General features: G+C 46.4%; 7 protein-coding genes across 7 annotated transcripts; 2 read left to right on the top strand and 5 right to left on the bottom strand.

Moving 5' to 3' along the window:
* Nucleotides 1-496: 496 nt before the first annotated feature.
* Nucleotides 497-1,890, bottom strand: F4812DRAFT_132805 (uncharacterized protein). Its single transcript, XM_047929556.1, has 2 exons — nucleotides 1,567-1,890; nucleotides 497-1,508 (listed from the first exon to the last, which is right to left on the bottom strand). The coding sequence occupies exons 1-2, from the start codon at nucleotides 1,703-1,705 to the stop codon at nucleotides 778-780; spliced, it is 870 nt and encodes a 289-aa protein (XP_047787430.1). The 5' UTR covers nucleotides 1,706-1,890; the 3' UTR covers nucleotides 497-777.
* A 557-nt stretch (nucleotides 1,891-2,447) lies between these two features.
* On the bottom strand, nucleotides 2,448-4,060 carry F4812DRAFT_132643 (uncharacterized protein). Its single transcript, XM_047929555.1, has 2 exons — nucleotides 3,023-4,060; nucleotides 2,448-2,956 (listed from the first exon to the last, which is right to left on the bottom strand). The coding sequence occupies exons 1-2, from the start codon at nucleotides 3,882-3,884 to the stop codon at nucleotides 2,556-2,558; spliced, it is 1,263 nt and encodes a 420-aa protein (XP_047787429.1). The 5' UTR covers nucleotides 3,885-4,060; the 3' UTR covers nucleotides 2,448-2,555.
* A 1,062-nt stretch (nucleotides 4,061-5,122) lies between these two features.
* On the top strand, nucleotides 5,123-7,283 carry F4812DRAFT_452526 (uncharacterized protein; the record flags this gene model as incomplete). The annotated part of the gene is made up of 6 exons (XM_047936361.1): nucleotides 5,123-5,180; nucleotides 5,243-6,197; nucleotides 6,257-6,359; nucleotides 6,423-6,764; nucleotides 6,832-6,973; nucleotides 7,030-7,283. 6 exons carry the CDS (start codon nucleotides 5,123-5,125, stop codon nucleotides 7,281-7,283), a joined length of 1,854 nt encoding a protein of 617 aa, XP_047787428.1.
* Nucleotides 7,284-7,709: 426 nt separating this feature from the next.
* F4812DRAFT_461955 (uncharacterized protein) lies at nucleotides 7,710-8,016 on the bottom strand (the record flags this gene model as incomplete). The annotated part of the gene is made up of 2 exons (XM_047937951.1): nucleotides 7,710-7,858; nucleotides 7,941-8,016. The coding sequence occupies 2 exons, from the start codon at nucleotides 8,014-8,016 to the stop codon at nucleotides 7,710-7,712; spliced, it is 225 nt and encodes a 74-aa protein (XP_047787427.1).
* A 1,446-nt stretch (nucleotides 8,017-9,462) lies between these two features.
* F4812DRAFT_132426 (chitin synthase export chaperone) lies at nucleotides 9,463-11,212 on the top strand. Its single transcript, XM_047929553.1, has 3 exons — nucleotides 9,463-9,871; nucleotides 9,947-10,518; nucleotides 10,575-11,212. The coding sequence occupies exons 1-3, from the start codon at nucleotides 9,631-9,633 to the stop codon at nucleotides 10,761-10,763; spliced, it is 1,002 nt and encodes a 333-aa protein (XP_047787426.1). The 5' UTR covers nucleotides 9,463-9,630; the 3' UTR covers nucleotides 10,764-11,212.
* F4812DRAFT_132427 (uncharacterized protein) lies at nucleotides 11,213-12,522 on the bottom strand. Its single transcript, XM_047929554.1, has one exon. The coding sequence runs from the start codon at nucleotides 12,207-12,209 to the stop codon at nucleotides 11,661-11,663; it is 549 nt and encodes a 182-aa protein (XP_047787425.1). The 5' UTR covers nucleotides 12,210-12,522; the 3' UTR covers nucleotides 11,213-11,660.
* An 11-nt stretch (nucleotides 12,523-12,533) lies between these two features.
* Nucleotides 12,534-14,065, bottom strand: F4812DRAFT_439613 (uncharacterized protein). Its single transcript, XM_047935084.1, has 4 exons — nucleotides 13,809-14,065; nucleotides 13,225-13,493; nucleotides 13,094-13,155; nucleotides 12,534-13,027 (listed from the first exon to the last, which is right to left on the bottom strand). Exons 2-3 carry the CDS (start codon nucleotides 13,402-13,404, stop codon nucleotides 13,096-13,098), a joined length of 240 nt encoding a protein of 79 aa, XP_047787424.1. The 5' UTR covers nucleotides 13,405-13,493; nucleotides 13,809-14,065; the 3' UTR covers nucleotides 12,534-13,027; nucleotides 13,094-13,095.
* Between the last annotated feature and the right edge of the window lie 729 nt (nucleotides 14,066-14,794).

Here is a 14,794-nt window from a genome sequence, read left to right as displayed (position 1 = left end):
TCAATGCTGCTTGGACCAATCATCACTACCTAAGACTACCTGTTAGTACATAGAAATCTTGGGACGAGGTAGAAGGTTTATGACGAATCAACTTTTCTCACAACTTGCCTTAGGTACCTCACACCTATGGGCTCGAAATATATTGTGTGATAACTACCTCCTATATAATCATAGTTATTATTACTTACTACCATGGCCTTCTTCATCGAGCGTAGAATAAGAGGTAGGTATATATCATTTAGTTGCGTTATTTGCATTTGCCGTTGTTGCCTTTGTTGTATTTGCTGTTGCTGTCGTTGTTGTTAGATGTATGCTACAGCAGTACGCCTAATTGGACCGGTACCTATTGGGCGCCAACTACAACCCCGATGCCGTATCGGAATATGATAGGTAAAATAGCAGGTAGCTTATGCGTGGTGCCCAAGCTGATGCCTCATAACTTCTAGCTACCTTTTCACCACTCGGCTATGAACAGTTTATGACATCTCAGACTGATGCTAGCAATCTGGTGGATTTAGGCAGACTCTCTTCTTCCGTCTTCTAACTGCGGCTCGCTTGCTTTTTTTTTCGACCCCTTAACAGTTCTAGAACCTCATCCACGTCTTTGTTGGGTATCTATTTTGGTGTTGGTACATGACGTAGCAATTGAGGGGCTGCTCTGGAGCAGCTCTGGTGAGTCGAACATGATCGGGGGAAACGACTTTGCTATCCGCCTAGCTTAGTTTAGGTCGTTTCGATATCCGTAGTCCACGGACGTCGAAATTAGGACTCTTAATATCAGGATAACATATGTCCCCCGGATATGGCGAAAGGGGTGTTTAGCGGCCGATCAGACATTCGGGCCTGGTACATGAAAACCTGAGCCAGCGCGATTCTATGACTCAACGAGTTCGCCAGTTCAGCATCTTCGTCTGCCTTCGCGCGAAGGCTGTTCGTTGATTCAGCGGCCGACTTGGATTGACGAATAGTGACTTCGGGTTTCAGAGAGCTACAGCTTGTGCTTGGCGTCAGGGACAGGAAGGTCAGGGAAGGAGGGTTAGTCGAGCTAGAACTACTGGGGTAGTTCTTTAAGCGGTTCGGATATGATCTCGTATCGGATCCGAGACGAGCGGGTTGCTGAAATAGAGCACTTAACCCAGTGCTATGCTCTGTTGCCAGCTCAGTGTGATCTTGAAATCGGGGACGTGTTTCTCCGAGCAGCGTTGATGGTCGCGTTTTGAGAGAACTATGACTTCTGCTAGAAAAGTCGTCTGGAAACTTTGATGGTACGCTTCCTTGGACCGTCGTCTCTCGCAGCTGAAATTCTTGGTAGGACGAAGGAATTGCTGAAGTAACGAGCCATTGCTCGACCGGACTGTTGCGAGTATTCTCGAAAGACTGGATGAATGTCTCCTTGTCTACATCATGGTCCATATCACGATCCATATCATGATCACCCAATATTGTAGCTTGGTCTAAAACCGCAACATTGAGATTTGGGGGCTGCTCAGACCGCGTAAAAGATTGACCTACGTTAGTTAGCACCACGAAATAACTGCCTTGTATTGATATGCTTATAATACCTACCCGGTGCCCCTTTCTTCCTGTTTCCTGGCCAATACTTGAAAAGGCATGTTTTGTTCAATGGCTTTTTGGAGATTTTCCCCGTCGTTGCTGAAGGCTTATCAGATCGGCGCCCTTTGAGGCATCGCATCCCTTCCAACATGGTTGCATATAAAATCACACGTCCTGCTACCTGCCTTACAGTTTCGTGAAGGGCTACGAATTTTATTTATTTATTTATATGAATGCACCTAATAGGAGGTAGTTAAGATGTGAGGTACGTAGTCAAGTTGACGACGGTGGGACCTACACCTTAGCGTGAAGCATGTCAGCGCAATACCACCCAGGGTCCTAATCGAAAGCGTGGCTAAACATAATAGGTAGCTAATCGGATCTGTATTAACGTTATCCGATATTTCCGTTGTGTACGGATCTAACACCGAGGCAATTAATAATAATAATACCTACCTGATACCGCCATTGTGCAATAAAACCAAGAGTCTAAAGCCGGCTGGGCGGTCACCGCTTGCTGTCTCAATGGCGTCTTACGTGAGAGATTGGCGACTTACAACTCAGGTCGGCGAAGCACAAAATATAATTGGCCCGTGCGGCTCGGACGAGAAATAGCGAGTCTAGGCCAAGATATTGTGGCATGAATATTGGCCAGCTAAGATTGTTTACGAACCATTTCGCGCGAACAACTAGGTACCCAGGCGTGTAGGCACTTACCCTAGTCATAAACAAAGTCCCCATTTGGGGGCCGTTTCGTTGCGGCTCGAGAAAGAAGAAGTCGAACATATGCTTGGAATCATATTATATTACTCCCTAGGTCCGCATAAAGCTCGTGGTTTCAAAATTTACGGCACAGCTTTTTTCAGCCCTTCTTTTTCTATATACACGTGGCGGAACCTAATTAATAGACTCTGCATAGCTGAGAAAATAATAGGTAACCCAGGTGAGGCCAGTTTCATTAGTACTGTATGCCTTGGACAGTACGTAACCTCTCGCTTAACTTATACGCTTTCGATTCTAGGCCTGGCAATTGTTTGAGCTAGTGAAGGATTTCTATGGCCATCTTCGTCACTGATCCTGTCTACCCCAGGGAAAACAGTTATCTGATTCGAGTTTCCACCATCATCGAAGCGGAATTGATACTCTGATGGCTGTGATAATAATAAATAGCCAAAAGTTGCGCATTCTACAATCACCTCCCGTAGGTGATTCTCTTGTTCGTACCTATCATCGCGATCACCTGCCACGAAAGGCTCGAGGAAGGCATTTAGGGTCTCGGCAAGCCGTTGCGCTTGGCGAGTGCTAACATCTTCAGATGGGACTAACGGTGTCCTTTCACTCCTACTCGGGTTAAGTAGGAAGACAGATAACTGCCGCCATCGAGTGAATGCGACATCGACCGCTGTTAGAATTATACATGCATTAGTATCCGCATTATCATCGATATTGATTGCACCGCCTGGCTCACCTTCTGGGTTTCCCCTAAAACTCTCAGTAGCTGGTATTGAGGAGGTGAACGCCGACAACGGCTCTGGGAGTAGAGATAAAGGCGAAGTCCTGTCCAGAGTGACGCTGGCGAAGGTGACACTGGCAATAATGTGCTGAATAGCGCTATATCGAGTTCTCGGGCTCACTGCCAAAGAAACAAGTTTCCCTGCTGATAAAGTACCGCTCTGTCCTATTCCCAGACGGGCCAGCTCCGCAGACAGCATTTCTATATTAGGAGAGACCGATAGATTATGATAATTATTTTCAACATGTTGCTGAAGCAACTCGCTCAACGAACGAAGCTCCGTCCATATTTCAGCATCTGGCGTTGGATCTAAGAGGAATTGGTCCAGCTGCAGTCTATCTGTTGACGATATAAGACTCCGCAAAGGCTTCTCCTGACAGTCATATTCGTCTCCCCGCGACCTATTACCAGACCTTTGCCGCTTTCGCCGCCGAAAGAAGAGGGCCCCGGCTAGAACGCCCAGTATCAACCCCGCGAGAGCGCACGCGATGGCAATTCCAGCTACAGCTCCGGTGGAAAGGCCAGCCTTATTATCTAAATCGACTGACTGCGTAGTCTGTATGGGTGATGGCGATGCTCGACTCGAAGACGTACTCGAGGACGTGCTCGAAGGCGTATTCGAACTCCGGGTTGTGGACGTAGAAGACTCAGTTGAAGAGGAAGTAGTAGAACTACTGGTAAAGGAATTCCAAAATTCGGTTACAAACCGAAACTGTGTCGACCCTGGCGGCTTGGTAAATACGTCGACTGCTTCATAAGAGGTTCCTAAGGTATACACGGTAAAAACCGTAGTGTGTGATATCATTATCTCCGCCATTGCGCTGAGAGCTAAAATCTAACTAGATGGTTTCCGATTTCCTCTAGATTCGTGACCATAGAAGACATGATTTACTCTAGGAGGTGAATAAAGAACATCGTTATTGTACGGTATGTGGATATACTCAAAATAGCACAGGAAGTGTCTTGCAGGCCAGTTAAGACACAGCCACAGTTACAGTACGGCACGAGCGAGGAGTGGGATCGCGGTACGGGGACAACATTCAAAAGCAGTACTATCCCGGGTAGTGATGAGCCTCCACTTACGATACAAGACAAAGGCAAGCAAAATAAAAACCTGGACGATAATTCCTTTCTCATTATTGGCAAAAAAAAAAAAACAAGAGCCCAAACTTATGAGACCGTTTGCGCAGTGATCTTTTTTGGGTATGAAAGGGAAATAGCCGTTTCTAAAGGCACATGGGCATATTCCTTCAGCATCGAATGACCGGTCAGACAGACGCGTATTGGGACAGGGCGCAAATGGGGATGGACAGGGATCAGCCACCGCACGCTTGCTGATTGCATGTTCCAGCGAATTGGGACTTGAAGCTATACTTGATTCGACCACTTAGAACGATACACATCACTGCCGGATTGGATACGTTCTACGAGTTACACTTTGGACGACTCAAAGCAACGATATCAATGTTTGCATTTGTCCGTAGTTAACAGCATACCATACCGTGCTATTCCGTCACAAAGCAAGTATATCAGTTGATTGAACGAGAATAAAAAATTTGCCGAGTGCCCTTGAGCACACACAGCCAGGAGCTAATAAGTTCCAACAAAGTCCTATCTCCACATATCCCGGCCCCGGAAGACCCCAAGGTCTAGGTATTCATTCTCAGCGTACGTACGGATCAGACAGAGACAAATGTGATCCATGCGCAGCGTCTATTAACCCAACCGGAATACGAACGCGAACGCAGCCCTGCAGAAATACAGCTGAACCATCTTAAAAGAACAAAGGGTTCGATCTACGGAATCCTGTACGTATCCCTTAATATCATGACTTTTTTTTTGGAGATTTCTACGTACCTCTAACGTCCACTTATTTTGCTAGGAGAATATTATATAGGTACCTAAAGGTAGGAAGTCATCCTAGTTAGTAGATAGAAATTTACCCTACTATTGTTGCTAAACCAAAAGTTAACGAACAAAAGTTGCCAGAGATGTTTATGCTTATCCTACAATTCTCAAGCCACGTACGTAAACGCGCATATTAATTAACCCACCATGGCCAGTGAGCGACCTGATATACTTGTGGCCATTGACGTTGGCACAACTTACACAGGTAAGTACCATGTCTTCACCGTTCACTTTTCGATATAATAGGAAGCTCATTACGCGCTAAAGGTGTCGCATGGGCGCGGCCGCAGCGGAATCATGCCCTGCAAAGTCCTATTCAGATAATACATAACTGGCCTGGCGCTTCGACCAAAAACGAACAAAAAGTCCACACTTGTCTTGTCTATAATCAGGACGACAGCTTGTCCTCCTGGGGCTACCTGTGCGAAGATGACGACTTGATCGATAAGAAGAAGAAGAAGCGGGAGTTCTTCAAAATTTTTCTCGATCAGCGCACGTTGGAAGATGCGCGCCGCCAAAATATCAGCCAGGCGCCCACCTCCGTCCAGGATGCACAGAGGTTGATCTCTAGCTACCTGCGCGAAGTTTACTCGCACGTCAAATCAACAGTGGAATTGTATACTGGTATAGGCCACGTGGGATGGCAGGAGTTAGTAGTCGAATTCATCTTCAGCGTCCCAACGACGTGGAGGAGCCAGGAGATCATCAACTCTTTCAAAAATTGTATTCATGATGCAGGGTTCGGTGTCGAGGGACGGTACCACAGAGCTACGGTCGAGCTGACAGAGTCTGAGGCGGCAGCTGTCGGGACCATCAAGAACTCAGCTGTGGCTTTCGAAACAGGCGATATCTTCTTATCTGTCGACGCAGGAGGCGGGACGACGGATCTTGCACTAATGCAAGTTGTCGAGGCGCGGCAGCCGTTTCCATTACTATCTCAGCTAAACCAAGTAGACGGTATTGGGATTGGCTCGACGTTAATCGACCAGGCTTTCGTAACGATGATAAATAATCGTCTCAACAAGTTTCCCGAGTTAGTAGACAAACTTCCTCCTGACTGTGCTGAAAGGCTCGTCAAGAGCGAGAGGTATCGAACAACGAAGCACAAGTTCGGGGAGCGAGTTTACCAATCCACCTGTTATAAGCTCCCCTTAGAAGGTGTTCCTTATAATCTTACTCACACTGGTGCGCAGATAGAGCTCGGTAGGATAATAGTTTCGTGGTACATTAATACATACCAGACGCCATATTGGAGTTTAAATCTGACACGCCTCAAAATAGGGAACAGATGCAGGCCCTCTTCGATCCGCATGTCGAAGGTATTATCAAGAAGATACACGAGCAGCTAGACTGGATGTTAACTAATGGGATCGACCGGCCAATAGTAAGTCTACCTGCATAAGAGCTCGTCCAAGTACTAAGGAACTAATACATAAAAACTGGTTAGACCTATATGATCCTATCTGGCGGACTCGGAAGCTCCAAGTACATCCGTGATCGCATTCAGCACGAAATGATGATTAGTCTCTATCCACATGCCCATCAAGTTAAAGTGCTACAAGCTCCTGATCCGCAACTGGTCGTCGTGAAGGGACTATTGTTAGACAGATTGCAGAATCTAGAGTCGGGACTGGCACCGGTCATTGTAAGTAGAGTAGCTCGGGCGAGTTATGGTCTTGTATGCAAGACCAAGTACAACCCGGAGATACACATCGATGAAGAGATAAAGACGGACTCTTACGACGGAGAGAAATACGCCATGGGCCAAATCGACTGGATTATTAGAAAGGTGCTTTTATGAATCCTGAACGTGCGTCTCCTCCAGCGTATACCCAATTGCTGACCTGCTTACCTAGGGAGATTCCATAAGTACGAATACCCCTATTAGTACGACTTACACGAAGAAAGTGGACCCAAAAGATTCGGATCGCAGCTGGGATTCAATTGTCGTGATCTCAGATTTGGACCCTTTCTTCTTGCCTCACAGCATAAATCAAGGTGAGTCCCTCGAGGTGGCACAAAAACTAACAGCCCATACTTATCCTGCTTGATAGAAGGGTTCAAACAGCTCTGCGTAGTAAAGAGCGACATCACGGGAATAAACAACAGCGACATGATAATGAGGCGTAAGTCGAGGAGGTTCTTGTTTCACAGCAAGAAGTTTTATGTATGCAGTTACGAAGTTCGGGTCATCGTAGCCCCCGCGGAGTTGAGATTCGAGTTGTGGTTTGCCGGGCAGAAGTTCTCGGGGAACCACGAGCCCATCAAGATTACGTGGGACGCCGAAGGGTCCAAAGTCGGCGGATAATGGTTAATCAAAAAGGAGATCTTAATTCGCATAACCTAATATAATATTAGTTATACTTAGTTAACTTATAATAAAGTAATACAAAGAAGTTAATTCAATAGGTTAGGTACCTACCTTACAGGTTATTCCGTTTGCTGTCCACCTGCCCGTTCGCTGACTACAATTTATATGATATACAGCGGTGACGTTCAACATGAACATATCTCTACGGGGGTAATGAAAACGTGTATCAACTGTCACTAAGGTTGTGAATATATAGGTACCTCCTGTCTACCTTAGGTACCTAACCTATATAGTTCTTAAGTAGACTGAGGTCCAATAAGGAGAGATGTACCGATTGGTAAAATAGTATGTATTCAATTCGGTTGGATAGATGTAGCCAACTTATGATATCCTTAACTGATACTAGCTGGTTTACTAGCTGGTTCAATATGCGGGCCTATTCATCATATCTCTAATCTTGTCCCTCATACTTGTGCTACTTCGCCGACGCTGCTGATTATGATCAATCTTGTTGACGGCCTGGCAGTCACCGTTGGAGGGGTGCCGAGTAGTGCCAATGCGGTTTGTCCGACCTGGCCAACAGGGTCAGCATGCCATCCTGAGTAGCTACCCAAGGCAGGTAGTTCCTAGCTATGGCATTCTAGTGATACTAACAGACGAAATCACCCCTTCCAGCGTCGTCAATCACTGCCTGGTACTTCTCCTTGGCCACGAGGTACGCCTTTGACATATTGGACTTGGCTTTCGAAATGTTGCTCTAGTTCGCGCGTTGATGTGACGCTTCTATGACTTTGGTATCAAAGTGAAAAAGTAATGTAGGTTGGAAGTAATAACCCTGTACTCACTGCAGAGACTGCCTGGACCTCTGCCCATATATAATCAAGTGCATCGGCCATGTGAGCTGGGAGTTGACCCCTCCCTGATATATCAGCAGTTGGAGGTCAAGGACTCCTATTGGGGCTATCGACAGTGTCCGGGTTTATCCTGAAAAGCAATTGGTTGTTGATTATAAATGAACAACGGATGACGGAAGAGCAACATAAAGGGTGCGGGGTTAGTGGCATCTTCTTATGAGACTGACTAAATACATATGAGTATCGACTGGTAGATGGACTTATCTAAAACATCTAATTGAAGTGTATTCTGATGTATCTATTCTGATGTACTACATCAGCTTCATTTGTAGAGTTGCCATCATTCCGGCGTTGCTTAATCATGCCCGGCAAGTCTGCAGATATTCAGCCGGCCAATAATATGTTGAAGTTTGAAGCAGTCTTTGCCACGCCCTGAGAGAAACCTTTAGTTTATTGGTAGGTGTTTATTAGTAGGCCAATTCCACCGGAGTGTAGTTATATGTCAACCAAATACAGCTTCGATGAGAATGATGTTGATTGTCTGAGACCATAGCTGTAGTTGATGTCAATTTTGGGGACCAAGAAAGGGATATATCAGTTCGACATTCGCGTCTTTTATATAAGAAGAGGCTAGGCTATGAATGAAGTTGGTACATGAAGGTTTTAGTACTATGGTAATAGTATGAGGTACCTTGATACATGATCGTATGCCAAGCACCGGGCATAATCCAATTGACTACCTGGTACCTAGGTACCTACCTAAGCTAAGCTAAGGTAGGAGGTACCTAAAGTGATCTGATCGGTGGGACCCTACCTGGCCTACCCAACCTCTTTAAGCCTCTGCTCTAGCCTCCAACCTCCAAACCCCCGCCCCTGCCACCGCAAAAAAAACGAGCACGGTCCACCTTTTCTCACTCTTTTGCCAAATCTAGGTTAGTAAAGTAGCAAGTACATAGTAGCTTCGAACCTAGCATAGCGCCCATTGAACCGTCTGTCTCACCCTTTTTTTTTTTTTTTCCCCATGGCAAGCCAACTTCCAACCACTTCTCCAGACTCTCCCACCTCTCTCCAGCCCAGCCCAGCCCAGACCAGACGTTTGGCCGAGCAACGAAGCCAAACGCAAGGACAAGGTCGTTCAGCCTTGACCATGTCATAGTACCGTACCGTACAAGCTGAAGATACCTTAATAGTCATTCGTTCTAATTTACATACTACTACTGTTAAATAATACTAATTCTACTGTGTCATCCCCTCTCGCTTTACTTTCGTTCTTCTCTTTGAGCCCTCGTCGTCGTCTGGGCTCCATCACATCATCGGCTCGGCGCATCCCGTCCAATCGCCCGCGGGCATCGTGCATATCTCGCATCTCGCATCTTGCATCTGGTCCGCATCCATTCGCTATCTCCTATACTTTTCCATCTCTGGTATACGGTATACTTGCCCCGAATTGATCTTGAGCAAGTTGCTCGTCGTCGGCAACAACTAGCAAGATGGGTGGTTACGGGGACTTCACTGGCATATGCCACACGGCACCCTTACCGTTGTGCGCATCTGTTGGTCCTGTCACTTCCATATCGGGCGGCGTCGGCGTCGAAACCGACTGCTTCGCGCGAAATATCGAGTTGGCCAATACCATCATATTCCAGGGCGCTTCCAGCTTCATACACATTATCGCTTTGGTCATGACGATAGTGATGATCTTACATATCCGGGGGAAATTCACAGCTGTCGGTAAGTAGTTTTCGCATCAAGTATTCCGATGGTGATTCACCTTCACATAGCCTAACGCACGGTTTCTGTTCGCAGGTCGCAAGGAAATTCTAGCCTTCTTCTATTTCTATATGCTGCTGTCGTTCATCTCCCTCCTCGTCGACGCTGGTGTCGTTCCTCCGGGCTCTGAGCCTTACCCGTACTTCGTCGCGGTACAATCCGGCCTCGCGTCCGCGTTGATCACTTGTCTATTAATTAACGGGTTCGTCGGATTTCAACTCTACGAAGACGGTACCCCATTGTCCGTATGGATGCTCCGGCTTTCCTCCGTCGCGGCCTTTGCTGTCTCGTTCCTGGTATCGCTCGGTACTTTCAAGTCGTGGGCTGGTATGGGGCCGTCAAACACAGTAGGCCTGTTCACGGTGCTATACCTCCTAAACGGCGTACAACTCGTCATCTACGTGGCCCTGCAGATTTTGCTGGTAGTCCGAACTTTAGAAGACCGCTGGCCGCTAGGAGATATCACATTCGGTCTCTTCTTCTTCATTGTGGGCCAGGTCATACTATATGCGCTTAGCTCCACGATTTGCCAAGCTACTAGTCATTACATTGACGGCCTGTTTTTTGCAACGACATGCAATCTGCTTGCTGTCATGATGGTTTATAAGGTAGGTCCTCCTCATATCAATATTGCCATTCAGTTTCTAACAGCGATTCTCCATAGTATTGGGATTCTATCACGAAGGAAGACCTCGAGTTTTCTGTGGGTACGCGGATGAATAACTGGGAAGTTAAAGAGCTTCTACCCGACGAGGAACGCCGCACTACCGTGTACATGGATGACCCTTACGGCCAACCCAGCCCTTACGATCATTCTTCCTCTCCTTCGAGGAACCGAATGTCCCGCTATTAGTCGTCCAGTATTGCGGAATCTTCACAACGAGGAGGAATATTCCAGACATGAGTGCGAGAACGGAGACATTAACTCGTTCGGAAGCACGTTGCATTTGCGAGGCGTCTCGGTTTGGCTGGCGAACTCATGCGGGTTCCATTAGAGCAATAAATGGACATATTTAGTATCGGGGTATCGGTACTGACAGCGATTGCTGGATGGAAAAATGCATGTGTAAAATGAGCCTGGTATTAGAACGGGCTGCGACGGAAGCCAAGTAATATATATTATCTTGTATATACCATACATATTTTGACTACCACGAACATACGAGCGTTCTCGTGGTATTTTGACACCGTTCTAGACTTGTGTAAATATTGATTGCCCATCAGCGCTTCATTTTCGATATATACCAGGTACCTACCTGGTATCAGACTATTATGATATATACAGTGATGCCTCCGCTAGTAATAGCTATTATTATTGGACGGTTAACATTAAGTCCTAATTGATCCCGAAGGATCACAAACAGCCAAGACCATGTAATGATGATTTTGAGGTGTCGTCGTAAAGCATCGGCTCTGTCTAGAGCTAGATCTTGTATCGATCTATTCGCCTTCCTAATAAACGAGGGGTTGTTCAAACCCCCTCCCCCTCTCTAAAACTAACCATCGCCCCGAAGTACGCAATACCCCTTGCCACTTGTTGGCTGTGAGACCTTGTCTCACTATTAATGACGGCTATTCGGCCACGTCTCGTCGGGGGCGGTGGCTAAAGAGCTTGAAACGGGCTATGCAACGAAAGAGGCTGGTCTGCCGGCGCGTCCATGCTCTTCGGCAAATATTCAAACCCGGGGGCTGTGGTGGGTACCTAATGATATACCAATAATCTGGCACATCCAGACTTTTCGCCTGCTTTTCAGTCTCCGTCGTCATTGAAGCTGAGCTTGATCTTCTTGGCTTTCTTCTTGGTCTGCCTCGTTCCCCATTTGCTGTCGGTGGCAGATTTATCACCACCACTCTTCACCGACGGGCTGTCTCCCTCGGTGTCACCGCCAACCACCCGTCCTACCTTGCGTTTCCTACCCGCACCAATCCCAGCTACTTTCTCCTTTTCCCTCTCTTCTTTACCATTCTTTGCACCCGTATCCGCGCCCGCGCCCGCATCGTTCTTCCCGTCTACGTTATCGTCTCCCCTCTCCGCAGGAGCATCTACGTCGGCGCCGGACGGGAAAGCGACGGTGTTGCCCGCTTCGTCGACGACGAGCGGCGCGTCCTCGGCCTCCTCGCTGGCGGACCGCGGCCGGGCTGCCCGTCGTCGCGCGGCTAGGATAGGGTCCGGGGAGTCGGGATCGCGCTGCTGCTGCTGCTGTTGGCCGCGGAGCTTGGCTAGGAAGGGGGGCAGGTCGCTCGAGTAGGCGAGGTTCTTGGAGGTGATTTTCGGTTGGCTCTGCTGTTGGGAGGACATGATTTTTCGTCGCTTGGGTCGAAATCGGGTTTATTTCGGTAAAGTGATGATGTCGTCCTCAGGCACGAAATCGCACCTAGTCGACCAGGTGTTGTTTATTCGTAGAAATTGTTGTAGGTTAGGTGCCTTATTAGGTAGTATCTAAGCTTAGTATCTAAGCTAACTTAGCCTCAAATCCGAAGCTGAAGATCTACCTACGCTAAGCGCAAAAGCCGGTATCCGTTAGCCAGTGGGGCTGGTCTTACTTGAGGTGTATGGGTACCTAATGTAGGTACGTAGCTTATTATGTTTTATGTGTAACTTGACGGTTTTCTTAGAAGTTTAGGTATTGATGAAATTATGTTCGCTCTTCATAATATTAAGCAACTACCTAATGTATTAAGCACCTTGGAAATAGTCAACCAATAGGTTGATGCCATCGGTTGTTGTTTTTCTTCTTCTCGCCGTTCAACTTAGTGGTTCATAAATACCAGTATAGTTCTCCTTATGCTCGTACAGAGATATACCTACCTAGGTACATAGTAGCACCTTTAACTTCATTCTGATATTACCTATCGTACAATACCTATTATGCGATCCCATCAATTTAAATCAGTGCCACCTCCATGAACTTGAATTCTCCGACTAGTTATCCGGAAAGCCCGAACAAGTTGGGTAGCCCAAGTATGTCCCGTGCCCCAAAGTTCGATGGCATCGACCTATAACAAAAGACTGCCACGTATACTAACGTACAACTGACGCCAAAGTCCAGCATGATATCCTGTCGTTATTATGACCCCAACCTTGGCCCCGGGTATCCATTCTCATCGCCGTGGTAACTATTCTTTGATTAGCTGGGGAAAATGCCCAATGTAAGTACTGTAAGAGGGGTAACTTCATCATACGCTCACAGCTGTTGTTCTTTTCCATTCCTTGTCAAGGTGATGGTGAACTGATCCCGTTTTAACTTCTCCCTTGTTATTATACTTTCTCCTCAATAGACCATATGGAAACTTTGAGGCGCCTGCTAGCGTACCTGTACTGAGTATTGGCCGGGATATTTCTCGTCAAGGTATTGCTTCAGTTGGTTCGACGTGACCCTTGATGCGGATATGGATAAAATTTTGGGTCCGTGCTCCCTCTCTGTAGGCCACCCTGATTGTGTTCGTGAAGCGCGTGTCATTGTTGGATTCTCCTGGGGTTGACGATATATCATTGATACCAGTTTCACACTGAGTCGTAGTCAGTTTCCGTGAAGACGAAGCGAAGCAACGGGAGTAGCCCCTTGGTTCCCTTGGGTAGTTCCTGTATTTATATGTCCAACAGTGTAAGAATGGGGCGATAAGTAAAACTTTTCAGGCCACCTTGCTCATTTCCGCCGGCCCGTTTAATAGCCGGGTTGCTTATTTCTCTGGTAATACAAATCGAAACAACTGAATAAGAAACAGGATGAGAAATAAGAAAAGGGTAAGAGGAATGAGGAAAGAAGGAAGGAAGGAATAGGATTTAGGAAATAGAGGGAGGGTAGAGGGTTTTATGTTGCCCATTTTATAATGATGTAAAGCTACATAATAGAAGCTTCTTGTTCCACATATTCAATTACGATTGGTGACTACCTACCCAGGTAATGGTTTACTTAGCTTAAGGTTGAATTTGTTGGTTTAGCTTAGTCTCGCGATATCTACACATTGTCTGCGGACCATAACATGATTGAAATAATTCGCGTGGGGAGTTAAGATGCAGGGCAACAGCTAGCCACTCATTCCGCCTTTCAGTTTGCCTACAATATGCGCCTTTGCTAGGACGACGCCTCTTAGCATTAGGGTACGAAAAAGGGGCAAGGCAGGTTACCTAAGGACACGATCCGAAGTACTTCCAAATAGGTGTCATTTCTACGCGTTTCGAAAATATTTTCTAATATCTATAAAATGTTATAAGATTTCATAAAACTTATTTAATCATTTCTCTTCTCTTTTCTTCTTCTCCTTTTTCTTCTTCTTTTAATAGGTAATAGGGGTTAGGATAATCTCTTATTACTGCTTAATTACCGTCCGTTTTCGTTTATGAGGTACCTAAATAGCACTACTATTATTAGCCAGCAAGCCACGAGCCGCCGTTCAATACTTACATATGTACTGTTAGGTAGTATGTAGTATTTGATGGTAGTAAACAATGGTTGTATTAGGAAACGTTTCTAAATGTGGAGCCAAGCCTTGAGATCTCAAGTAATAGCTATGCTTGCGTAATACATACACCACACTACCTACCTAATTAGTATAGGTACCTACCTACCTTAGGTTAGGTAGTTATTCCATTTTCTTTTTGTACGTATCGGGCACAAGTAACTTACCTGTACTCAGTACTTACCAATCTCTCCAATCACGTTTATCAATACGTCTGTATACAGGTATGTATCCCTTTGGCAGGTAGTAAACTGCTCCTCCCTCTTGCAATTATGTCCCATCCCCTCCTCATGTATTGAATTGTCAAGGGGGGGGGGGGGGGGGGGGGGGTCAATTTTTAAAACAAGCAAGCGATTTGTTATTAAATATTTTTATTTATTAATAACCCGTACGCCCAAAAAAAGACACGAATCTTGCCGGGGC

The sequence above is a fragment of the Daldinia caldariorum genome (genome assembly GCF_022478825.1).
Source record: "Daldinia caldariorum strain CBS 122874 unplaced genomic scaffold F4812scaffold_16, whole genome shotgun sequence".
NCBI lineage: Eukaryota > Fungi > Ascomycota > Sordariomycetes > Xylariales > Hypoxylaceae > Daldinia > Daldinia caldariorum.
Note: the sequence above shows the minus strand (reverse complement) of the source record. Positions and strands in the feature narration are given on the sequence as shown.

What these genes read in the sequence shown, in the direction of transcription:
- F4812DRAFT_132805 (XM_047929556.1), bottom strand. Translation starts at nt 1,705, where the DNA reads ATGTTGGAAGGGATGCGATGCCTCAAAGGGCGCCGATCTGATAAGCCT. An exon ending in CAGGAAGAAAGGGGCACCGG is followed by an intron (nt 1,509 to 1,566) that starts GTAGGTATTATA and finishes TAACTAACGTAG; the next exon opens with GTCAATCTTTTACGCGGTCT.
- F4812DRAFT_132643 (XM_047929555.1), bottom strand. Translation starts at nt 3,884, where the DNA reads ATGGCGGAGATAATGATATCACACACTACGGTTTTTACCGTGTATACC. An exon ending in TTTTAGGGGAAACCCAGAAG is followed by an intron (nt 2,957 to 3,022) that starts GTGAGCCAGGCG and finishes TAATTCTAACAG; the next exon opens with CGGTCGATGTCGCATTCACT.
- F4812DRAFT_132426 (XM_047929553.1), top strand. Translation starts at nt 9,631, where the DNA reads ATGGGTGGTTACGGGGACTTCACTGGCATATGCCACACGGCACCCTTA. An exon ending in GGGGAAATTCACAGCTGTCG is followed by an intron (nt 9,872 to 9,946) that starts GTAAGTAGTTTT and finishes TTCTGTTCGCAG; the next exon opens with GTCGCAAGGAAATTCTAGCC. An exon ending in CTGTCATGATGGTTTATAAG is followed by an intron (nt 10,519 to 10,574) that starts GTAGGTCCTCCT and finishes GATTCTCCATAG; the next exon opens with TATTGGGATTCTATCACGAA.
- F4812DRAFT_132427 (XM_047929554.1), bottom strand. Translation starts at nt 12,209, where the DNA reads ATGTCCTCCCAACAGCAGAGCCAACCGAAAATCACCTCCAAGAACCTC.
- F4812DRAFT_439613 (XM_047935084.1), bottom strand. Translation starts at nt 13,404, where the DNA reads ATGATATATCGTCAACCCCAGGAGAATCCAACAATGACACGCGCTTCA. An exon ending in CCGGCCAATACTCAGTACAG is followed by an intron (nt 13,156 to 13,224) that starts GTACGCTAGCAG and finishes ACAAGGGAGAAG; the next exon opens with TTAAAACGGGATCAGTTCAC.